A 25,769-nucleotide genomic window follows, 5' to 3' on the forward strand; every position below is an offset into this window, starting at 1 on the left:
CTCCCAAGTAACTGGGATTACAGGCATGCACCACTACCCACACATAATATTTTGTATTTTTCATAGAGACACGGTTTCTCCATGTTGGTCAGGCTGGTATCAAACTTCCAAACCCAGGTAATCTGCCCACCTTGGCCTCCAAAAGTGCTAGGATTACAGGCATGAGCCACCATGCCCAGTCTAAATTTGTATGTTTCTAATTTAACCCCCTAGTACCACTCAATCAAAAACTGGTGATGGAAGGCCAGGCACAGTGGCTCATGCCTGTAATCCCAGCAGTATGAAAGACAGAGGCAGGCAGATCACCTATTGTCTGGAGTTAGAGACCAGCCTAGACAAAATGGCTAAAAATACAAATAAAACTAACAGGAGGTTGTGGTGTGTGTCTGTAATTCCAGCTACTCAGGAGGCTGAGGCAGGAAAACCCTGTGAACCCAGGAGGTGGAGGCTGCAGTGAGCCAAGCTTGCACTACTGCACTCCAGCATGAGACCACAGCAAGATTCATCTCAAAAACAAAACAAACAACAATAAATTAAAATAAACTGGTGGGTGGCAATAGATTTTTAGGTGTAGGAAACAGTATTTTAAGCCACCAACTTTGTCATTACCAATAATCTAGAGTGAAAAATACAGATCAGCTTAGGAATGTGGATAATTCAGATCAACATGAAATATCTTGAAGATATTCCTCTACACAAATATCCAAACTTTTTTTTCAAAACAGGGATCTTAAACTTATCTATACAAAGCAAATTAACCAAAAACATTTTACAAATGAAATAAAATAGAATAAAACATTTGGGGTATATTATGAATTGTGTATTGTAGTTATTCTCACCGAGGAAGACCAGGTTTCCGTAGTTCTCTAGCATCACATCTCTGTATAAATTCTGTTGTGCAGTGTCCAGGCATTGCCACTCTTCCAGAGAGAATTCTATGGTCACATCCATAAATGTCAATGGTCCCTGATAAACACACACACACACACACACACACACATACATATTTATCAAACAGCCATGGGCAGAATTTTTAATTTGACTCAAGATAAAATGAGAGTAAAAAGAAGTGCTTGTGGCCGGGCGCGGTGGCTCACGCCTGTAATCCCAGCACTTTGGGAGGCCAAGGCGGGTGGATCACGAGGTCAAGAGATCGAGACCACCCTGGTCAACATGGTGAAACCCCGTCTCTACTAAAAATACAAAAAATTAGCTGGGCATGGTGGCGCATGCCTGTAATCCCAGCTGCTCAGGAGGCTGAGGCAGGAGAATTGCCTGAACCCAGGAGGCGGAGGTTGCGGTGAGCCGAGATCGCGCCATTGCACTCCAGCCTGGGTAACAAGAGCGAAACTCTGTTTCAAAAAAAAAAAAAGAAGTGCTTGTAACTTATGGGAGTGGATGAAATCTATAAAATAATTCTCAACACAGAAATATATTCTAATGTATTCTCTAACTCTGTGTAAAGAGACTAGCATAACCCACAACATCAGTGAATATATAATAGTTTTCTGGATTACAAAGTATAAAATTCAAGACATAAACACACAAATGTACATTATTTTATTTTTATTTTTTATTGCATTTTAGGTTTTGGGGTACCTGTGAAGAACATTCAAGATTGTTGCATAGGTACACACATGGCAGTGTGTGCAAATGTATATTTTTAAGTGCTGTATTTGCATCAAACCAAATGAGCTGTGTACATTTTTCAGATGAAAAACACATGTTGAGTTACAAGGTACCTCTCAAATTTCAACGTGTACAATGAACTGGAGATCTTTTCTGGCAGATTTTTTTTTTCAAAAGATCTGAAATAAGGACTGAGTTTCTGAATTTCTAACAAATTCACCAGTAATGTAACTGTTTTTGGCCTGATAAGAATATTTTGTCAAACATCCAGTAAATGAAATAACCTGTTTTTCCCAGTTTCTCTGGCCCATAAACACAAGGAAAGAGATTTCTGCAAATTGGCCATGTAATTCTAATTAGAAGCCTGGGCTGATAACCACTTAGCTAAGAATTACCTCTCAAGTTTGAATGACCTTATACATCTCTTAGTAATTTTGACCCCACTCTAGGTAATGTGATTCTGGAGGTTTGGAAAGGGTTCCTAAGTGTGTATTTTAACCAAGTCCACTGTCAATGCTGACATTGCTCCCGCTGGCCTCATCATTAGAATTAGTTAGAGAAAACAGGCACAGCACAGAATCCCTTACGCTCAGCACTCTTGTCACAACACATATAATTCTGGTACAAATGAAGACAACAAGTCTCCATCCCACAATATCATATTATTTGCTGGATCTTTATGAGGAAGTAATGACTGAATAAGTCTGCATTTGGAAAACAACATGTACACAGGTATTAATGCAATGTTTATAAAGCAAGTACTATGTGGTCAAGAGAATGTTACAGAGAACATGCTGGGAATAACATATTATGAGATTTAATCTTCATAAAACCCTGGGATTGGTACTAAGTGTCTAATAATTCCCATTATTTAAATAAAGGGCCCAGCATTTTTATTTACTTTTCTGTTTCTCTGTAACTGTTTAAAAAAATGTATAGAATAAAAATTAAATATAGACAGATGAAAGGGATACAGAAAAAGAAAGAGGTTAATGCAGTTTAGAGAAATTGTTATTGTATTTATGTTTACTTTCTTGTTAATCATTTAACAACTACTAGATATGAAGGGGTAGAAAACAAGTTGCTAAATGGAGAGTCTCTAAAAGCACTAGTGTTAACAGAAAATTTAAAAATTAAAACCTTAAAATACATACTAAGTTTTTCATTTATCTCCTTTTGGGTTTCAGGGAATTGTGCGCAACAGCTCTAGAAAGGTAGCAGGGATTCATCAGGGCACAGTGACTCATGCTTGCAATTCAAGCACTCTGGGAGGCTGAGTCAGGCAGATTACGAGGTCAGAAATTTGATACCAGCCTGGCCAATGCAGTGAAGCCCCATCTCTACTAAAAATACAAAAATTAGCTGGGTGTGGTGGTGTGCGAAGGGTACTAAGGAGGCCGAGGCAGAAGAATTGCTTGGAACTCCGGAGGCAGAGGTTGCAGTGAGCTGAGATCACAGCACTGCACTCCAGCCTGGGCTACAGAGCAAGGCTCTGTCAAAAAAGAAAAAAGAAAAGAAAAGAGAAAAGAAAATAAGATGCCAGGATTCACCACTCAAAAGTCTGATTTTCTCTAATTAGTTCTGAGGCAAGACTCTAGGGTGCGGCCAAACCTAAATGAAGCTCCCAAATAAGGTGATTCTGAGCAGAACTGGGTCCGGGAGATTACCTTATGTACAATTCTACTCTCTATGCCTCTGAGACGAATTTCCAGTTCTGTTTTTCCTATGTTTACTTAATGCCATTTACTTAACTTAAATGCCAGCGTTTGTGTAATTTTTATCTTTTTCAGCCACTGTGTCTTCAATTTTATAACATACACTAACAGGCAATTAAAATAAATATTTTAAGATTTTCTAGGATAATTTTCTTAGAAGATAAATATGTATTCTTAGCAAAGTAAAATAAAAATAGTAAAAACAACAATTCTGACCCTAAATATCTCTTAAGATGATGACATTAGAAGTCACAATAATATAAAGTGGCCCAAGTAAACCCTAAGATTTCTTGCATATGTCTATTTATTGCACCAATCATATAATTCTTTCTTTTTTCTTTTTTGAGATGGAGTCTCACTCTATCACCCAAGCTGGAGTGCAGTGACATGATCTCAGCTCACTAAAACCTCCCTCTCCCACAATCAAGAAATTCCCTGTCTCAGCCTTCTGAGTAGCTGGAATTTTAGGCACCTACTACCACGCCTGGCTAATTTTTGTATTTTAGTAGAGACAGGGTTTCACCATCTTGGCCAGGCTGGTCTTGAACTCCTGACTACGTGATCCACCTGCTTCAGTGTCCCAAAGTGCTGGGATTATAAGTGTGAGCCACTGCACTCAGCCCCAACTATATGATTCTTAATTCAACAATGTATCTAGTTGCTAGTCTAGAATAAAAGTTCCTGGATGGTAAAAAACATCACTGTTCCAAGTATTTTCTGAATGGCCATAAAAAATAATTTTTTAAATACTTTATTTGTTTCAGTCTCCAGATGTTATTTTTCAACCAAGTTCCAGGAAACTGGAGAAATTTTCATCTGGATACCAAAGCATCTAAGAGGGGAGGAACAAACACAAGCTGACTCATTTCTCTTACCATGAGACTTACGAGAATTAACCACTCTTGTCTGACTGACACAGTACTGCTCTGAATATCCTCAGCTTTCTCAATGACACCAAACTGATTGCGAGAGGGCTTCCAGTAAGCCTGGGCTGATGGCCCAAGGGTGCCAGGCAGGGTAAACTCAGGCTTATTCTAAACAGAAAATGGAACTGCCCTGGTGTAGCTCCAGACCCTGGATTACCTTGTCCTGACTAGCTAGCTCTTGGGTAAGAGGAAGCAGAATAATACTATACTACAGAATCACCTTTTACAGGTAGGTGTAGTTGTGATTATGCTCTGGATACACTGTGGTCTTGAACTCTCACTCTGAAGATGCTTTTTTACACATGCGGATTTTGCCATCTGATTTTGTTTACACCTGAAGCCTCTCACATAAATATAGCAGGTCACTGGGTAAGAGCTGAAAAGCTCAAGCTCAAAGAGCCACATTCTCAAAAAGAAACTTTAAACATTCATTGTTGACATCTCACATGCAGAAAAGTCCTCTTGTTGGTTTTCAGTACATTTTTTACTCTAAGTCTGGCCCGGTTTTGTAATACCAGGCAGAGGCCAGAACTTACATGCAGATTCTAGGTGGGATCAACCAGGCTCTGCATTCTTGGGTGTTACAGCAAGTGGAGTACAATCAAATGAGAAAGCCCCTCTTACAGACTGCTCTAGTACAAAGTGATATGTACACCTAAAAAGAAAAAGCCAAGTCAATGTGAATATGAGTAGACAGTGTATTTGAGCCAAATTTGAGGACTGTAACTTGGCAGCAAAGATTTAAGTTGCCTGGAATCTATACATTAATTAGCAGTAGTTACCAGTGAATTTGTAAAGGTTAAAAAAAAGGACAGAGAATGAGCTGATACCAAAATTCTTATTTATTGACACAAATAACATTAATTATTGATTGGATATACATAGTCAAGATTTAGGGTTTTAGTTATGGTACCCAGTGTGATATTAGTAGTTTAATTTATAGCTTCTAATGACAATAGTGAAAAGCTTTAGGAGATATAGTTCAAAGATGAAAAAATGACAAAATTTTGCTCTCATTTTAATGTATCTGAGTTTGACAACTGAAAGAATTTGTCTTTCTCAAATAAAAGGTTTTGTTTCCCCAAATTTAGATCTGCAGGTTTAGGTCCTGGATTGCTGGAATAGCAAGATATTACCGGCATCTTTGGGCATTACAGTAAGAGGAAATTTGGGGGCCTTTTAGCAAGAGGAGGAAGGGAAAACTGGAGATTCTCATGACTACACGTCATTACGCTGATTGGGTTTCCAGGCTGGCCTCATGGTCTGTGAGGTCTGAAACAAAAGAGTCACTGAAAGAGGTAAAATGATTGATTGCTGCCCTGTGAAGTTTGTAAAAATCTGATCTATCCTCTCTAGAAGTGACTGTAGGGGACTACAGATATCAAATACACAGAGACACAATTCTACCTGTGTATTCAGGAGATAGCATGCACTCTGCAGCACAATTATGAGTTTACTGGAAGGCAGAGGGGGAAAATCCTTGCTACAGTTAAGCTTTGTTGGCACCTTATGTGTTTATATCATTTCTGATTATTCTAGACAGTATTGGGAAAGTATAATTAAAAGAAAAATTTCCTCCAGCCCCAGAGAAACTCCACAATAATAGAAAAGAGAAAAAACTGTTTTATTATACAGTAAACTATAATGTTACATATATCAAAGTCAATCTGCTTAAGAAATTGCAAAGACAGAAAAATGGTCATCATAATTATTACGTAAGTAGAAGAATTTATAGCACATTACATATTGTTCATTCTAAATTTACAGGATAACTAAGGTGGCCATTCATGTATGCTAATTGGTTATATTCAATAACAAAATGAACTTTTCACATCTTCATGACAGAAGGCAATTTTGTACCTTGAAGCCAGGTGCCTGCTGAAGGTAGACACTCACTCTCCAAAATAAATGGCTGAATAGGGTGCTACCTTCCTGGCTTTTTACATTTTAAAGCAATGGCTCTCTACTCCCTGAGCACTAGGATATAGCCCTCCTGCTTGCCCACTCCTGGTGGTTAGTGTCATCTCTTGACTCCTACCATCCAAAACAGAGGCATATCTCATAGCACAGAACTTAAAGCTGATATCTCACATCTTATGTAAACCTCAGTTGCCAAAGCTGCACTCCAGTGCCACATTAGAGAGTGAGCCTGAGCTGTAGGAGGAGAGCCTGCAATCCTCCTGGGTAGAACTGTAGCTTCCAAATAATGGGAACAGGAGCAGTGTTTCAGTGTCAGCTTCTGTTTACAATGGTGTCATACAAAAAATACTGCTGGATTTCTAGCATGAGTCTAGATAGAGACAGATCCAAGACCTCTCACTGTGACCATGCACCTCATTAACAGATGCCAGGAGATACTAAAAGGGCTTCTGAAAGACACAAAAAGCTTTAAAAAGAAAAACAGCTCTCAGCCTCAGCAAGATTACATCGAAAAAAAAAAAAAAGTTAAAAGCATCTTAAGAAAAACCTCAAATTACATACAAGATTGTCAGCCAGAAAAGAATTACTTTAAAGAAATTTATCTCTAGGCATCATACTACCGGACTTCAAACTATACTACAAACTATACTACAAGGCTACAGTAATCAAAACAACATGGTACTGGTACCAAAACCAATGGAACAGAACAGAGGCCTCAGGTGCAACACCACAAGTCTACAACCATCTGATCTTTGACAAATCTGACAAAAACAAGCAATAAGGAAAGGATTCCCTATTTAATAAATGGTGTTGGGAAGACTGACTAGCCATGTGCAGAAAGCAGAAACTGGACCCCTTCCTGACACCTTACACTAAAATTAACTTCAGATGGATTAAAGACTTAAACATAAGACCTAACACCATTAAAATCCCTAGAAGAAAACCTAGGCAAAACCATTCAGGACATGGGCATAGGCAAGGACTTCATGACCAAAACACCAAAAGCATTGGCAACAAAAGCCAAAATAGACAAATGGGACCTAATCAAACGCCACAGCTTCTGCACAGCAAAAGAAACAGTCATTAGAGTGAATCACTAACCAACAGAATGGGAAAAAATGTTTGCAATCTACCCATCTGACAAAGGGCTAATATCCAGAATCTGCAAAGAACTAAAACAGATTTACAAGAAAAAAAAACAAGCCTATTCAAAAGTGGGCAAAGGATATGAACAGACACTTTACAAAAGAAGACATATACGAGGCCAACAAACATGAAAAAATGCTCATCTGCACTGGTCATTAGAGAAATGCAAATCAAAATCATGCTGAGATACCATTTCACGCCAGTTAGAATGGCAATCAAAAAATCTGAAGACAACAGATGCTGGAGAGGATGTGGAGAAATGGGAACACTTTCACACTGTAGGTGGGAGTGTAAATTAGTTCAACCATTGTGGAAGACAGTGTCGCAATTCCTTAAGGACCCAGAAATAGAAATCCCATTTGACCCAGCAATCCCATTACTGGGTGCATATTCAAAGTATTATAAATCGTTCTACTGTAAGGACACATGCACACGAATGTTCATTGCAGCACTGTTTACAATAGCAAAGACTTGGAACCAACCCAAGGGCCCATCAGTGGTAGACTGGAAAGGGAAAATGTGGTACATATACACCATGGAATACTATGCAGCCATAAAAAAACGATGAGTTCGTGTCCTTAGTAGGGACGTGGATGAACCTGGAAACCATCATTCTCAGCAAACTGACACAAGAACAGAAAATCAAACACCGCATGTTCTCACTCATAGCCCCGTGTTGAACAATGAGAACACATGGACACAGAGAGGGGAGCATCACACACTGAGGTCTGTTGGGGGGAAATAAGGGAGGGACAGGAGAGGGTGGGGAGTTGGGGAGAGAGGGCATGGGGAGAAATGTCAGATATAGGTGATGGGGAGGAAGGCAGCAAATCACACTGCCATGTGTGCACCTATGCAACAATCTTGCATGTTCTTCACATGTACCCCAAAACCTAAAATGCAATAAAATAAATAAAAATTAAAAATTAAATAAATAAATAAAAAGAAATTTATTTCTAAACACCCAAAGCGTACAGCTACTCTCAGCATGAGAAACATAAGCTCTATGAAGAAAAGGGTCATACTCTCGGCAGAATTTTATGTTTCTCTTTTATCTCTGCTGCTCTGTCATCTTCGGCCATTGAATGGGGGATCTCTATTGATATACGTCTGACAATTTCCACCAGCACTGTTTGATGGAAACCGGACTCTGACTTTGTTCATATAGTGGAATATATTTAAGCTTGGAACATAGGTAACTGAAGAGCTATTACAGCGTTTGGATGGCCACATCACTTGTGTTTATTTGCCTTGTAATAGTTTATTTGTCCTGTAATAGCAGCATTCAAATTTAGTAAAATAAAAGACACTAAACTTATGCTTACCTATAGTTATCTCTACTAGATAAATTAAAAAGTGTGTCAGATTAATATCTCCTATAACAATTTGGTAGTAAATTTACTTCGGACACTAGATATAAATATCTAAGTATAAATAATTTTAATGTAGTAGTCATAATGCATACAGGATTTTTAAAAAACTGTCTTTAACCATAATTTGATTAAAGCAGTTTAAATTTAAAAAGCATTAATGACAATATTAATATAACTATTTAAGAAATTTATTTAGGCCAGGCATGGAGGCTCATGCCGGTAATCTCAGCACTTTGAGAGGCCTAGGCATGTGGATCCCTGGGGTCAGGTGTTCCCGACCAGCCTGGCCAACATGATGAAACCTTGCTTTTACTAAAAATGTAAAAAAAAAGACAAGAAAAAAGAAGCCTGGCATGGTGGCAAGTGCCTGTAATCCCAGTGCCTCAAGAAGCTGAAGCAGGAGAATCACTTGAACCCTGGAGGTAGAGGTTGCAGAGAGGTGAGATCACTCACACCAATGCACTCAGGCCTGGGCAACAAGAGCCAAACTCCATCTCAAAAAAAAAAAAAAAAAAAGGAAAGAAAGAAATGTATTTAAAGTAAATATTATGGTTCTATAAAGAATATTGTTTAATTTATGTAAGTGCATGTTATCTACAAACACTACACATAACTATGCTAACTGTTCCATAGATGTAAACTGAAATCAAAGTACTACTACAGACTCCACTGTTCAGTTTATACACTGAACTGCTTTTGCTTTTGCTTTTGCAGTGTAAGTACTTATTCCTCCAAGTATTCATTAATTACCTTGGGTAATCACTTTCCTATCTAACAAACTTAATCAGTATATTTTAGACTTTTTCATTTTGTAAAGCTAAATTTAATCCCATCCTTGTGTTCAACTTTTGTGTTCTCTTACAATGAGCTTTAATCTAAACAAATCTGTATCTACTTTAAAAGACTAAATATAGAATATATAAATCTTTGCCAAAGCAGAAATGAAAAGCAATAAATCTGAGGTTCTAAATGAATACAATCCTGAGTCCATAAGAATGGGAAATGGTTTATTTAGCTGTTACAATTATTTACACATATTTTCTAAAAAACACAGAAAAAAACTAATCTAAATGCTTTAAGGGAGATAAGCAAAATATCCCCGATTTTCAGATAGAAGAATAAAGCCATTTATTTCTCATTTATGTTTTCTCCTAAAGAAGCCAGGTCTCTGGACATGTTTTTGAACCCTTAGACATCTGAATTTTAGTAGACACTGGATTCAAGCATCTAAGGAGTAGCCCTTGGCATACTGTGCACTTGGAAGAATGTTTATGGGGAAAAAAGCAGAAGAGAAAAAGTGTTATAAAAAGTGCATGGGTCGGGCGCGGTGGCTCAAGCCTGTAATCCCAGCACTTTGGGAGGCCAAGGCGGGTGGATCACGAGGTCAGGAGATCGAGACCATCCTGGTCAACATGGTGAAACCCCGTCTCTACTAAAAATAAAAATAAAAATAAAAAAATTAGCTGGGCATGGTGGCGTGTGTCTGTAATCCCAGCTACTCAGGAGGCTGAGGCAGGAGAATTGCCTGAACCCGGGAGGCGGAGGTTGCGGTGAGCCGAGATCGCGCCATTGCACTCCAGCCTGGGTGACAAGAGTGAAACTCCGTCTCAAAAAAAAAAAAAAAGTGCATGATTGCATATGAATAAATCAAGTTCTTTGAGTTGGATAAAGAGACTTAGATTCTTACACAATAACTGTGGTAGACTACAACAACCCACAGACGATTAGACAGATTTTTAAGACAGAAAATTAACAAAGATATTAGGACCTAAACTCAACACTTAACCAAATAGTCCAAATATACACCTACAAAACTCTTCATCTAAAAACAAGATAATATACACTCGTTTTATTACTATACGGCACATACTCAATTTATTGACAACACAGATGAGTGCAGTGGCTCACACCTGTAATCCCAGCACTTTGGAAGGCTGAGGTAGACAGATCGTATGAGGTCAGAAGTTCAAGACCAGCCTGGCCAACATGGTAAAACCCCATCTTTACTAAAAATACAAAAATGAGCTGGGTGTGGTCATAGGAACTGTATTCTCAGCTACTCTGGAGGCTGAGGCAAGAGAATTGCTTGATTTCGGGAGGCATAGTTTCAGTGAGCTGAGATTGCATCACTGTACTCCAGCCTGGGTGACACAGTGAGACTCTGTCTCAAAAAGAAAATAAAAAAACAAAACATTGACCACACAATCAGAAATAAAACAATCCTCAGCAAATTCAAAAATCCCAAAATCATACCAATCACACATACAGGCTACAGCTTAATAAAAATACAGTTCAATTTAAAAAAACACTTGATACTATATAATTACATGGAAATTAAACAACCTCCATTTAAATGATTTTGGGGTAAATAACGAAATTAAGGCAGAAACTAAGAAAGTCTTTGAAACAAATGAGAACAATGATACAACATAACAATCTCTGCAACACAGCTAAGACAATATTAACATGAAAATTTATACCATTTAATGTTTTACATCAAAAAGGTATAAAGAGCTAAATTTAAACTTAATATCAGCAATAAAAGAATGAGAGAAGCAAGAGCAAATCAACTCTCTAGCTAGCAGAAGAAATAACCAAAATCAGATCTGAAATAAAGGAGATTTAGACATTAAAAACTATACAAAAGATTAAATAATCTAAGAGTTAAATCTTCAAAAAAAAATACTATGTTAAATACTAGCTAGGTTAATAAAAAAAAAAAGAAAAGCTTCAAACTTGAAATGACAAAAGGGACATTGTCACTGACCCCACAAAAATATAAATAACTACTGAAGTCTAGAATGAACAGCTCTATGCACACAAACTAGGAAGTCTAGAAAACAATGGATACATTTCCAGAGACATACATCCTCCCAAGAGTGAACAAAAAAGAAATGGAGTCCCTGAATAGACCAATAACAAGCTCCAATACTGAATTTGTGATAAATAGCCTACCAACAAAGCTCAGTACCAGACAGATTCACAGCTGAATTCTACCAGATGTAGAAAGAAGACCTACTACCATTTCTACTAAAACTATTTCAAATAAATTGAGAAAGAGGGACACCTCACCAAGTCATTGTATAAGAACAACATCATTCTTATACCAAAACCTGGCAGATAAAACAAAAATAGAAAACTTGAAGCCAATACCTTTGATAAACATTAATGAAAAAATCCTCAACAAAACACCAGCAAATCAAATCTAGCTGCACATCAAATAATGAATCCACTATGTCCAACTATGTTTTATCTGTGGGATGCAAGATTGGTTCAACATACAAAAATTAATAAATGCTATAAATCACATAAACAGAACTAAACATAAAAAAACACAAAATTATTTCAATGGATGCAGAAATAACTTTCAATAAAATTTAACATCTTTTTTTTTTTTAAAGCTCTCAACAAACTATGCATTGAAGGTACATACTTCAAAATAATGAGTTATCTATGACAAACCAAAACCCAAAATACTAAATGAAAACAAGCTGGAAGTATTTCTCCTTGAAAACTGGAGAATGACAAAACTGCCTTCTCTCACCACTCTCACCTAACACAGAATTTGAATTTCCAGACAGAGCAATCAGGCAAGATAAAAATATAAACATTCAAACAGAAAGAGAAGAAGTCAAACCATCCCTGTTTGCAGATAACATAATTTCATATTTAGAAAATCCTACAGTCTCAGTGGAAAAGGTCTTTCAACTGAGAAGCAACTTCAGCAGAGTTTCAAAATACAAATAGATATACTAATGTCAGTAGCATTCTTGTACATCAACAACAACAAAAGCAAAGCCAAACTTTAAAAAAAAAAAATTCCATTCACAATATCTAGGTATACAATTAACCAGGGTGGTAAAAAATTTCTTCGAAAAGAATTATAAAACACTGAATAAAGAAGTCAAAGATGAAACAAACAAATGGAAAACCATTTTATGCTCATAAATAGAAAAGACCAATATTATTTAAGATGGTCATACTGCCCAACAAAATTTATAGCTTAAAGCAATTAAACCACTGATACCATTTTTAACAGAACAGCCACCACCAAAACTATTTTATATTTCATTATGAAACAACAACAACAAACGAATAGCTAATGCAATCCTAAGCAAAAAGCATAAAACTGAAAGCATTACATTACCAACCTCAAACTATACTACATACAGGGCTACAATAACCAACACAACATTGTACCAATGCAACACAATACAGGCCTAGAAATAATGTCACACACCTACAACCATCTGACCTTTAAAAAAGACGATAAAAGGAACTGGGGAGGAAATCTCTTTTTAATAAATGGTGCTGAAACAACTAGCTAGCACTATGCAGAAGACTGAAACAAGATTCCATCCTTACTCCATATATGGAACTTAAATATAAAACTTAAGGTTGTAAAAATAAATAAATAAATAAAAACACTGACAGATAATCTAGGAAATACCATTCTAAACCTACGAACTGGCAAAGACCGCATGATGAAGGTACCAAAGCAATTGCAACAAAAGCAAAAATTGATAAATGGGACCTAATTAAACTAAAAACTTTCTTCACAGAAAAAGAAACTATTAACAGAGTGAACAGACAACCTACAGAATTAAAACACACACACACACACACACACACACACACACACATTTGCAAACTCTGCTTCTGTCAAGGGTCTCATATACAAAATCTATTTAAAAAACTTAAAACAGGGGGATTTCCACCAAGACAGCCAAATAGGAACAGTTCAGGAGTACAGTTCCCAGCGAAAGCAACTCATAAGGCAAGTAAGTAATCTCTGCATTTTCAGCCAAGGTACCAGGTTCATCTTAATAGAACTGGTTGGACAGTGGGTGTAGCCCACGGAGGGCAAACCAAGGCAGGGTGGGATGTAGCCTCACCTGGGAACTGCAAGCTGGAGGGCACCCCCTTCCACCCAACGGAGGCCACTGGGGACATCCAGCCACTCCAGAGCTCGGGTTCCGATGCTACACTTCCCTTATGGTCTTTGCAACCCGCAGACCAGGAGATCCCCGCATGCCAACATGCACCACATGTTTTCAGGGCAAATCTGGGCTGCTGATTCAGCTGCCGCCTTGAGTTCCCAGCAAAAATCTCAGCAGCTGTTTTGACTGGCTCCTGGAACACCTGCGAGCAGAGTCACCCATACACCTGACAGAAAGGGGGTTGAAGGCGGGGAGCCCGGTGATCTGGCTCAGCGGGATCCACCCCTACAGAAACAAGCAAACTGAATCCCACTGGCTTGGGATTTTCACAGCCAGCATAGCAGCGGTTTGAGCTCCAGACAGTCGAGCTCCGTGGGAGGAGGGACATCCGCCATTACCAAGGCAGTTCTAACCTTACCTATGTAAACAAAAGCAAAAAGAAGTTTACACAGCAGCTTGGGGTAGCCCAGAGCCAGTGGCAGCTCAAAAACACCTCTGCAGGCAGACTGTGACTTGATTCCCTTTTTGCTGGGCAGAACATCTTTGAAAAAAAGGAAGCAATCTGTCAGAAACTTATGCATAAAGCCACACCTTCCCGGGACAGAGCACCTGGGAAAATGAGCGGCTGGGAGTTCTGTGCAGCAGACTTTAACATTCCTGCCCAGCATTTCTGGAGAGAGTAACAAAGCTTCCAGCACAGCATTTGAGCTCTAGGCAGAAATTATTTCTATGTTTTTTCCTCAATACTAGCATCTGATTGGCAGACCAGCAATGTGTCCCCAAGAAATGGAAGCTGGGTTGGGTAAAGACAGTTTTAATGTCTCAAGGGGTTAGCTTTTCAAAAAACAGAGGACATCAGGAGATTCCTGTCAGCCCCACAGCCTCCATCTTCTTCCTTGAGAGGCTACATTCCATGCCTCAGGTTGTCCTATGAAAGAAAATAACCCAGGAGCTGATATTCACTAGACACTCCAGTAGACATAACCATGTCGGGTATCTTCATCTATCCCAAAACAGTACTGAAACCCAGGACCAGGGCGGCTGAGGACAAATAACCCCACAATTGTTTGAAGGGAATCCCTGACCCAAAAACATTCTGATAAGACTTCTGTACCCAGAGAAGATAAAAAGAAAAGAGGAACTTAAAAAAATACAATGTCAGGGGATTATTTACTTTGTTCTCAGGGGAAATATTTTTCAAACAGAAAACACATCTTTGCAAAAGTCCCATCCAATTACTTGTCAAAAAATGATTAATGACCGTGTGCAGTAGCTCACCCCTGTAATCACAGCACTTTGAGGCTGAGATGTGCAGATCACTTGAGGTCAAGAATTCGAAATCAGCCTGGCTAATAACATGGTAAAACCTGGGCTCTACTAAAAATACAATTAGTCAGGTGTAATAGCACGCACCTGTAATCTCAGCTATTCAAGAGACTGAGGCAGGAGAATTACTTGAACCCGGGAGGCAAAGGCTGCAGTGAACCGAGATTGCTCCACTGCACTCCAGCATGGGTGACAAAGTGAGATAACATTCTAATTTTTTAGAATGATTAATGAAAATCTGGTATCTAAAATGTACACTAAAGGACAAATAGCTGATAATGTGAATTAGGGAGGGGAAATTGGCATTTGGGAATGTCAAAAATAACTGGAAATGTAGTATTTTACTGCAAGCCAGAGTTATGATAAAGGAAGGCAGGGTGGGAGTAGAAGGTAGACTTGAGAGGTTGCTTGGGATATATGTGAAAAACGCAGGGGAAAATCATTCCCCAGTGGTGTGTGAAAATAACTAAGTGTCAGGCAATGAGACTGATGTGGCTATCGTCTCGATTTTTCAATTTAAAAAAAAAATCTAACTCAAGTGCATTTTTTTTCTTTTTTGTGGTAAATTACTACATTGGGGGGGGGGGGGGAATCAGATTACCAACTATAAACCCTCAATCAACCTCTGATTGCATAACCAGGAAATTTGGAAGCTCAAGTGGAAATTGTCAGGTCTCCATATGCAAGCCTGGAACCTGAATGTCAAGTCTCACATGCAAGCCTGGAGCCCGAAGTTTGAATTCCTGCCTGCCCCGGCTGCAGTCTCCCACCTGCCGCCTGCATTCCCCATCATCTCTAATTGCCCATCGGAGCTTCCCGGACTAGCCCCTCACCCAAGCCTGCTGTCTTAACTGTTCTTATGATAATGCAAATCCCTCTCGCCTAACACCGCCCTTGTAACTGAACTTGTGATCTTCCTCTGCAACACCCCCGCCCCGCAAAAAAACTACCCCAACATACAAAGCCAATTCCCAACTTAGCCCCTTCGCCTTTTCGTTTCTTGGATTCGGCTCGTTTGCACCCAAGCGATAAATAAAATGGCCTTGTTGCCCACACAAAGCCTGTTTGAAAGATCTCTTCATTAAATGCATTTAATACTCGGTACTATTGGAAGTGAATAACATTAAGAAACTACCTGTGTTAATCGATTAATGAATGTGGGTTTTTCTTAATAATGCACCTTATAAAAGTCTTCTTTTGAACCCGCTCCTATGGACCACAAACTACAAATCATAGCTGGGCGCTCTACAATTTTGAACCACTGTTTAAATAAATTATTTGATATTTTTGCGGCGACTCCAATAAATTTTTCACAAACAAGGGACCAAAAGCTCTTCCGATTTATGAACCTCGCACCCCAAGTCAGGACTCTCCCCTGACGACCCTCCCGTGGTCCCTGCACAATCGAGGAGAAACGCGGCGCGGTGGGTGCTGAGCTGCCCAAAGCGGGCTCCAGGCCACTAGGCAAGAGAGAGACAGGACGCCCGGGGTCCCGCCTGTCCGCCCAGCCGCCATCTTAACGCGGAAGGGGGCTGAAGATCGAGCTGCGCCAAGGTGAACTCGGCCTCAGATTTGGGAGCTGACTGCTGGGGGCCTGAGTCCCGCTACAGCCGCTTCCCACCGCTTCCAACCAGCCCCTTCCCACTCTCCAGATGTCGGATCCCGCACTCTCACCATTTCCAGGTTTTCAGCGGCTCCTGGCATCTCAGCTGTGGATCTCTCAATACCTGAAGGTCACAGGGCCACACAGACTGGATCTCCAGGACTGCAGGACACAGAGCAGCGAAGACGGGACCCGGGAGCTCAGACTGCAGGAAGAGACAAAGGACCCGCCAAATCCGGAAGCCGTCCTGTATACGTTCCAGCTATTGGGCCGGTTTTCAGAGTCTCTGACTAGGTAACGGTTAAGTTCCGCCCCTTTAGTCCCGCCCCTTTAGTTCCCGAGTGACAGAAGATTTGACCAGACACTGGGCTAAATGAAGAAAGAGTGACAGCCTGGGCTGCAACCTTTTCAGGTAGGGCTTCCCTCCCTGAGCTGAGCCACGACCAACCAGGAGGGTATTTGCATTTAACCTGGTGTATAAGGTGATATGTATTTATAAATAACATATTATATGACTATTCACAAATGGAAAGAGTCTAATAATGATTATTTAACAATTTCAGATTTTATAAACTTCCTGACTTCTGGTCCTTTGAGCAGGCAGCTTAAGATTTTAAAAAGGAGGCAATCGTCTGATATAAAATGTGAGCCAAATGTGAATTTTAAAATTTCTATTAGCCAAATTTTTAAATTTTATTTTATTTTTATTCATTTATTTTATTTTATTTTATTTTATTTTTTGAGACTGAGTCTCACTATCACCCAGGCTGAGTGCAGTGGCACAGTCTCGGCTCATTGCAACCTCCACATCCAGGGTTCAAGTGATTTTCTTGACTCAGCCTCCTAAGTAGCTAGGATTACAGGCTCGCGTTACCACGCCCCACTAATTTTTTTGTATTTTTAGTAGAAACAAAGTTTCACCATGTTAACCAGGCTGGTCTTAAACTTCTGACCTCAGGCGATCGCCCTCACTCAAAAATGCTGGGATTACAAGTGTGAGTCACCGCACTCGGCCTTATGCAGCATTTTTAAAAGAAAACCTTCCTATGTTTTCATTTTTAGGCAGACTTTATATTGAATAGGGTTGGATTTTTTTTTTTTTTTTTCCGGAAGCCTCTTTGAGGGAGAATTCGTGATTGCATTAAAAGGTGAGTTGGGCCGGGCGCGGTGGCTCAAGCCTGTAATCCCAGCACTTTGGGAGGCCGAGGCGGGTGGATCACGAGGTCGAGAGATCGAGACCATCCTGGTCAACATGGTGAAACCCCGTCTCTACTAAAAATACAAAAAATTAGCTGGGCATGGTGGCTCATGCCTGTAATCCCAGCTACTGAGGAGGCTGAGGCAGGAGAATTGCCTGAACCCAGGAGGCGGAGGTTGCGGTGAGCCGAGATCGTGCCATTGCACTCCAGCCTGGGTAACAAGAGCGAAGCTCCGTCTCAAAAAAAAAAAAAAAAAAAAAAAAAAAGGTGAGTTGGGTGCCAGGAGAAAAAAAAAAAAAAAAAAAAGGTGAGTTGGGTGCCAGATGCACGACCAGTTTGCTTTATTTTCATTGTGGGGGTGTTTTTCCTAGAGCAGCCACAGTGTGCTGTGGAAAGTGGAGCTTGGCAGTGTCCTTCCCTGACTTATTATTTTGCCCTGCCGGCTGTGTACAGTACTGAGAAAATCTCGAGCCTTGTTGATTGTCTCTGGTCAATACCCACTGCTGCTGACTACCTGTGACTTGATTTTTACAGGATCTCCATGACACTCATAATAATACATGCTATCTTATTGCTACTCAGCTCTGGGAGATAACTGGTTCAGCCTTAGAACACCGCAGTTTCTGGAGAACGTTTATTGCATATGGGGTAAAATGTTGTAGCAATTTTAGAATTCTGTCCTGTGTCATTTTAATAGCTACCTCTATAGCAAGATTCTACACACAGTTAAATTGCTATTGTCATAAAAAGCCAGTACTAGATTTGCATATATTGTCAACAAGAAATTTAACATGATTAATATAAAATCTTACAGGTACTTTTAAAATATTGGGATACTGAAGAGAATATTTTGTATTAACATTAGACTTGACATGTTGTTATAACATGTATCTTCAAAATTAAATTTTAAAACATTTTGCAAGGATTATGCTGTGATTTATTATTATGCTAGATGTTAGAGTGAATGTGGAGGATCTGGGGGTTTAAAGTTTCTGATTGTATTTGATTAGTATGTTTCTAATTTCCCATTTTGAAAATGTCTTCCAAGATATATGTTTAACTTTTTTTTTTTTTTTTTTTTTTTTTTGAGATGGAGTTTCGCTCTTGTTACCCAGGCTGGAGTGCAATGGCACCATCTCGGCTCACCGCAACCTCCGCCTCCTGGGTTCAGGCAATTCTCCTGCCTCAGCCTCCTGAGTAGCTGGAATTACAGGCACGCGCCACCATGCCCAGCTAATTTTTTGTATCGACCTTGTGATCCACCCGCCTCGGCCTCCCAAAGTGCTGGGATTACAGGCTTGAGCCACCGCGCCCGGCTTGTTTAACTTTTTATATCGTTACACAAAATTAAGTAAAACCTTTCATTATTTACCTTGAAAGAATTTATTTTATTTGAAGCTTTAATGAAAAAAAGGGGTTTCTTTGAGTATGTATCATTTTGTTTTATATTGGAGGCTTCGTATATTTTATGAGTCTTGTATTGTTTTAATTTTTATTATTTCCCATGTATTTCCTAATCCACAATTAGCATTAATAGAAATTATTGTACCCTAACTGTTGACAGAAATCACAGCACTTCAAAATGAGCTCAAAGATTTTAAGAAAGAGACTTTATTCTGTTGGTGGGATGAATACTATGTACATGTTTCTTAAAGTTAGTTTAAATAGTTGAGTGTATTTTAATTACTATTACTGTAAAAAATGCCACTGAGCTCAAAAAAAGGGCAATTAATGCTTGTATTAGACAGTTTTATAGAAAACGTAGATCACAAGTTAGGTTAATGTGGTTGTTGCTTTTTAGTAAAGTCGTATAGAGTTTTCATTAGAACAAAATTTTCTTTAACAAACCTTACTTTCAATAAATTCAGACTTTGGGGATTGTCATAGAGCTAATTTCTGCTTATTAGTTTATATGTTCAACTTCATGAAAACGTCTACTGTGCCACTGACAGCAATATGGTCAAATGATTATTAGATCACACCTTTAAAGTATTTAAAATTTGACAATTTACATCAGTGAATTTTGTGATTTGAAAAAAGAAAAAGGATCTTGCTTTAAAACATGTTATCAAACTACCCTCTTCAAAAGCATTTTCAAATGTTCATTCCTTTGTTCTAGTTTATGAATTTAGTTTTGATGTTTTATGAAACTTTAGTACGTAGATTTTATGTTTGAGGGATACGTAGTTTTCTAAATGTATGCTTTTAAAAATATCAAACCATTATAAAATGAGAATTTTTAAATTAAAGCCTTTGCAAGGGTAGCTTTAGGGGGTATGGTGGTACATAGTGTAGCCTTAGTGGGTTGTTCCATACAGTGGGCTCATCTGTACACTTAGTGGGCTGATCTGTGTGACAGATCTGTACAGAACCCCAAAAAGCAAAGTTGTCCCTAATTTGAATCTAGTTGTTTCTCAGCTCGATTACTTTCAATTTATGTCCACCTGATGTGAATAGAACCCAATTACAGCAAAAAAAAAAAAAAAAAAAAAAAAAAGGAAAGGCATTACACTTCTCATCCTTGCAAATTAGTGTTGTTTTTTTTAAGTTCAAAAAATTAATCTTCTCTCATCAGTTATTATGCCAAACCCATAATATTTTAAGACATAGGATGATAGTGGATGCCACTAAACCTCTCTAAGTATCAAGCAGAGCTCTTTTTAAAAACAAGGTGCATAGGCTTGGGCAGCAGTTCAGTAATCTCTGAAGAAACAAAGGTTACAAGACCCCATTCCTACAATTTTTTTCCAATTAGCTAGGTGTAGTGGTGCATGCCTTTATTCCTAGCTACTAGAGAGGCTGATGTTGGAGAATCACTTAAGCCCAAGAGGTCGAGGCTGTAGTGAGTCATGGTATCACCACTGTATTTCAGCCTAGAAAACAAAGCAAGCCACTGTCTTAAAAAAAAATGGGGTGAATGTGTGACAAATCATTGTCTATAGGTAGATGAGAAACCCCCAAAAAGACTTTAAAGGAGCAATAGGAGGAGAAAAACAAGAAGAGAGTGGTGTCCTAGACGCAGGTGAAGTTAGACTGTACCTTTTTCTGTAACTCGCTGGAAAAACTCCATGACCATCAACATATGATTATCTGAAATAACCCAAATGTGCAATAGGAGAAAAAATGCAAGTTGCTGGAATCACATTTACAAATGTCCTCAGATATGTTACATGGCTGGGTAACAGGCTCTTATAGGTGCTCCACATATATATCCTTCCTAAATTTGTAAACTGCAGAGATCTCTGAATCAAATCTTCTCTACTTAAAACTTTAGTTCTCAAGTGAAAGAATGGTCAATTGAATACTTTGTAAAGTTTTAAATATAATTTTTAAACAATTTATTTTTGACAAAAACCAGAAGGGCAACTATGACCACACATCCCTGAGTGGAAATAGGAAGACTTGGAAAAGCACACGAAGAGGGCAGGGACATGAGGTCCAGACTTGTAGCAGCTTCTGAGAAAGATCTCACTCCAAGGGCAAGTTCAAGTCCATGGGTGAAATGGCTAGGATGCCCTCCTGGAAGGGAAAAGTGGCAGAGCCCTGTAAGGAGGGGAGTGATCTCCCCCTCCACAGCAGCATCTACATCAGCACAGTGAGATCAGCGATGGGATGGTGAGGAACCAGAGAGCAGAAGGCGATAGACACCCAGAGAAGGGGACAAAGACCCAGAGAGAGGGACACAGGAATGAGCTGGGACAAAGTCCTAGAGGGAGGAGGAAAGACAGAGCCCAAGGAGGATCAGGGCACTCAATGGGGGTTAGACAGAGACCCAGAGAGAGTGAAGAGTGAGGGCACAGAGTCATAGAAGGGGAAGAGGGTCCTGGGATGTGAATAATTCGGGGCTGTGGCTTGTGTGCAAATTCTGATTTTAACACTCTGAATGATGGAGACTTTCCAACCCAACAAGGCAGAGATAATAACAGAGCCCCATGAGGTTGTAGTGGGGGCTGAATGGGATCATTCCATTGAAATCTCTGGTGGAGGATGTGACCCACCAGGAAAGCTCACCTGCTATCAGTCCTATGACTGGATGTTGAAGTAGGCCACCAGGGCGTGCATGTAGTCACTGTGTGCTTCACCTGCAGGCAGAAGGGGGAGGTGAAGGTCCAGTCTTCCACCTTGACAGTTTATATGTCCACCTCCTGCAGGACAGGAGAGGGGAAGTTCCAGGATGTGTCCCCATCCCACTTCCTTTTCTTCTCCCCTAACTCCCCAGCTCCTGGAGGGCCCGTGACCCTGTTGTCCCCTTACTGCTGGTTCTCACCCATTGGTGCCTTGCCTCACCTCCTCATTCATTTCTCATTTGGTATGTCTGGCTCTCAACAACCCACCCCAGGTTCACACCTGTATTCCTTGTTCCCTTCTTTCCCACACCCAAACCTGGCAGCTCCACCCTAACTCTGTCCAGTGCCCACTCCTGCCCCACAACCTGGCCAGACTTCACTCAAATGCAGGTGCCCTGCGTTGCCATCTCTCCGAGGTTTTCTTGAAACGTCTACCAATGTGATGACCTCAAACACTGACCCAAATGCGGACCTAAAACCTGTGTTCTCAGGAGGGTGGCTTGGGTGGGGTTCCTGCCCTTCCAGCCTCCTCTCTGGCCCTCAACAACTTCTTCCACCCCTCAACAACTTCCTCTGCCCCCCATACCAAACCTCAACCCCCCAGCTCCAGCTCAGTAAATAAATACTCATCATCACCATACTTTTTTTTTTTAAAAAAAACAAGGTCTCTAAAGAAAAAAAAAAGAAAAAAGACAAAAAAAAAAAAAAAAAAAAAAAAACTTGCTCAGGCTGGAGGGCACTGGTGGGATCACAGCTTGCTGTAGCCTTGAACTCCCAGGCTTGACTGATCCTCCTGCCTCAGCCTCCCGAGTAGCTGGCACCACAGGTGCAGCTCTGAGCCCAGCCTGTCCCCATGCTGTTTTGCAGTGGCCCGTGTGCATGTGCCCTGACCCATTGCTCCGGGGTTGTGCCTTTCAGTGCACATGCTGCAGGCTTTTAGCTGCCGACTTTGGTGTGTCCTCTAGAGGATGTGCCCCTGGACAGGGCCAGCGGCCTCACTCACCACCGTTCCTGGAGCCTGGTGCCAAGTGCCAAGCATGGCTGTCACAAGGCAGAGCTTACAAAGGTATTTAAAGGACAAAGTGGCTTTTCTGGTCCTCTAGCACCACCTCTGGCTGACAGGTCAGGCTCTGAGACTTCAGGCCAATGTTCTGGCCTCTGAAGTCCTGCACCAGGTCCAGGGGATGGTCTGTCTTTGGTTTCAACCCTGGGGACACCTGGCCATGCCCACCCTGTCACCTTTATGCTACTTACAGTCCACCACGTCCACTAGGGGCTCCTTCTTGGCCACATCTTTGATGAAAGACATGTTGAAGCCATGCAAGTTCTCCTACCAGTGGGAGGCAGGCAGGGAGGAGGGTGAGCCCGCAGCAGCCCACTCGAGGCCTGGCCCACTAGCTCCCTGGGCTGCCCTCACAGTGGATCTTGTAGACTTTGGACTGCTGGTCCTCGATGGCCCTTACATACAGTGTGGCTTGGTGTAGAAGATGAGGCCATCGGACGCCTGCAGAGGGGCAGAGTGAGGGCAGGAAGAGGGTCCTGGCAACATTGCCCAGAGTCTTGCCAATGTGACCTCCTACTCTGGTCTGAGCCACCATCATGTCGCAGCTGCACTTACACTCACCCTCTGGTCTATTTGCCACAGGGCCACCAGAGGCTGCCCGGAAGCACCTCAGTCAGCTCCTGTCCTTCAGAAGTTCTGGGGATTCTGAGACCCTCCCCGGCTGCTCTGAGAGAAAAAGCAAAGTTGCATGGATCCCATAAGCCCCATAAAATCTGCACATCCCCTACCACCCCTCACCTCTACTCCAACTTTTATTGCCGTTCTAGACCCTCCTTCCACACTAGCTCTTCTGAGTCTCCACACGCAGCAAGTACATGCCTGCCCTGGCCGTCCCTCCACCCAGAATGCTTCTTTTCCCAAATCTGAGTGGCTTCTTCCCGTGCTTCATTCGGCTATCAGTCACCCCTCCCAGAGAGGCCTGCTGAAACCCAAGCACCTGGGCCATTGCCCTGCTACCGTTTTCCTGTCCCAACAAACCCCCAACACCATACCATCTCCCTGCCAGCATCCAGCTCCAGGACCTGTTACACCTGGCTTGGGCTTTGGCCTTCCGACACCTTGCAGCCAAGCCCTCATATTAAGTCCTGTCTGTGGGGAAAAATGAGCATGGTTTCACCTTCTGCCTGGACCCTAGCCCATGTGAGCGGCACCCATTCCACTGGGTGCCTCACCAGGCACTTATCCCCAACATAGAGCACGGTGTTGAGCATGGACAAGTAGAAGAGGCAGTAGCCCATCCACTTGCTGATAATGAAGTCCACCTTCTACACCGGGAGCTGTTTTCAAATTCATACATCACTCTAGATATTTTTGAGACAGGAGCAGACAATTTATGTGGACTGGGTATCAGATGTTAAGATTTTGTCTTTAATTGGGTAGGCTTGATATCATAAGTAACAGCATGTTCACGTTCTCAAAATAGCCTCATGTGTTAGATAAGACACACAGACAGATTTACTAGGGAAATTGCATTACAGTAGAAATCTGCTTCAAATGGAGAGAACATTTAAAGTTGAGTGATGAGGACTTCTGGGTTCATTACAATAGTCTCTGTAATAAAATCATATCAGTTCCCAGAGGGAAATCTACCACCTTCACAAGTTCCCTATCCCACCAACCTAGCTGGGGCAATTTAACAAGAGCTACTAAACTTTCTAACTCATACTTCACTATGTCATGCAGATTTGTCTCATAATTCTGAGTGGAAGTAATTCTCCAGTCTCAGCCTCACAAAGTGCTGGGATTACAGGCATGAGCCAGTGAGCACAGCCACTAACTAACCTTTTGGCCCAAGCGATCTCCTTTTATAAATTGACCTCACAAATATTAGTGTGTATGAAATGACATTACATGCAAAGGATGAAAATCTCAGAGCAGGCTGGGTGCAGTGGCTGATGCCTGTAATCCTAGCTCTTTGGAAGGCCAAAGTGGGAGGATCTCTGCCTGAGCCCAGAAGTTCAAGACCAGCCTGGGCAACATGGCAAAATCTCATCTCCAAAAAAAAAAAAAAGCTAGGTATGTATGGTGGCACACGCCTGTAGTCCCAGCTACTCAGGAGACTGAGGTGGGAGGATGGATGACCTGAACTCAGGAGGCAAAAGTGGCAGTGAGCCGTCATTGTACCACTCACTGTACTCCAGACTGGATACAAGCCAGACCCTGTCTCAGAAACAAATTAAAACAGAAAAAGAAAGAAAAATTCAGAGCAGCTTAAACACCCATCAACAGAAGACTGGTTTTAAAAGGTGGGGGATGTCCCTACGACCATGGTAGTGGAAAAGAGTGCGATGCCTCAACAGCCTGGACAGTGTGAAACTACATGACACGCAGGTGAGAAAAGCCAAGGGCAAGAGGCTGGTGAATGTAAACTCACTTACACATATGTGTGTTTGTAGGTGCAGACTTCTCTGGAAGTTAGTGTTGGTTAAACTCAGAGGAGGTCAGGCCCTCAGTGGCCAACCATGGGACTCTATTACCTGTTCAAGAAACTAGAGAGTGGTTCTCACCCTAATTTTAAGACTGAGGTGCTAAGCTCAGGACTGGGACACTCAGGTTCTCAGGCTGCCGACAACCCAGAAAATAGAACAGAAGCCACTGAATCTGTGGTCCATCTGTAGACCCCACAACTCTACAGGGGTCCCTGGGGAAGCGGGGCATTGTCCATTCCACTCCCACAAACTCATCCTCTTTCTGGGCTCACCGTGGTCTAACTTGTTGGCTTTGACATTGTCACTGCATAATCAGAGATACTGAAACACTGGATCTGAAGGCCCAGGAATAAGTGAGGATGAGCCCCCTCACATTCTCATCCTCAGCCCCGAAGCTCCCCAATCCAATCTCTGAGCCGCAGTGGACTCCGCC

At 41.0% G+C, this 25,769-nt stretch overlaps 1 protein-coding gene across 1 annotated transcript in view; it reads right to left on the reverse strand.

The window, feature by feature from the left end:
* LOC101036219 (uncharacterized) overlaps positions 1-16,643 on the reverse strand; it is a 40,688-nt gene extending 24,045 nt beyond the window's left edge. The window contains exon 1 of the mRNA XM_039478461.2: positions 840-16,643. Within this exon, the coding sequence (XP_039334395.1) occupies positions 840-1,005 (166 nt within the window). The 5' untranslated portion in view covers positions 1,006-16,643. The remainder of the gene's footprint in view (positions 1-839) is intronic.
* Between the last annotated feature and the right edge of the window lie 9,126 nt (positions 16,644-25,769).

This window comes from Saimiri boliviensis, chromosome 12 (genome assembly GCF_048565385.1).
Source record: "Saimiri boliviensis isolate mSaiBol1 chromosome 12, mSaiBol1.pri, whole genome shotgun sequence".
Lineage (NCBI taxonomy): Eukaryota > Metazoa > Chordata > Mammalia > Primates > Cebidae > Saimiri > Saimiri boliviensis.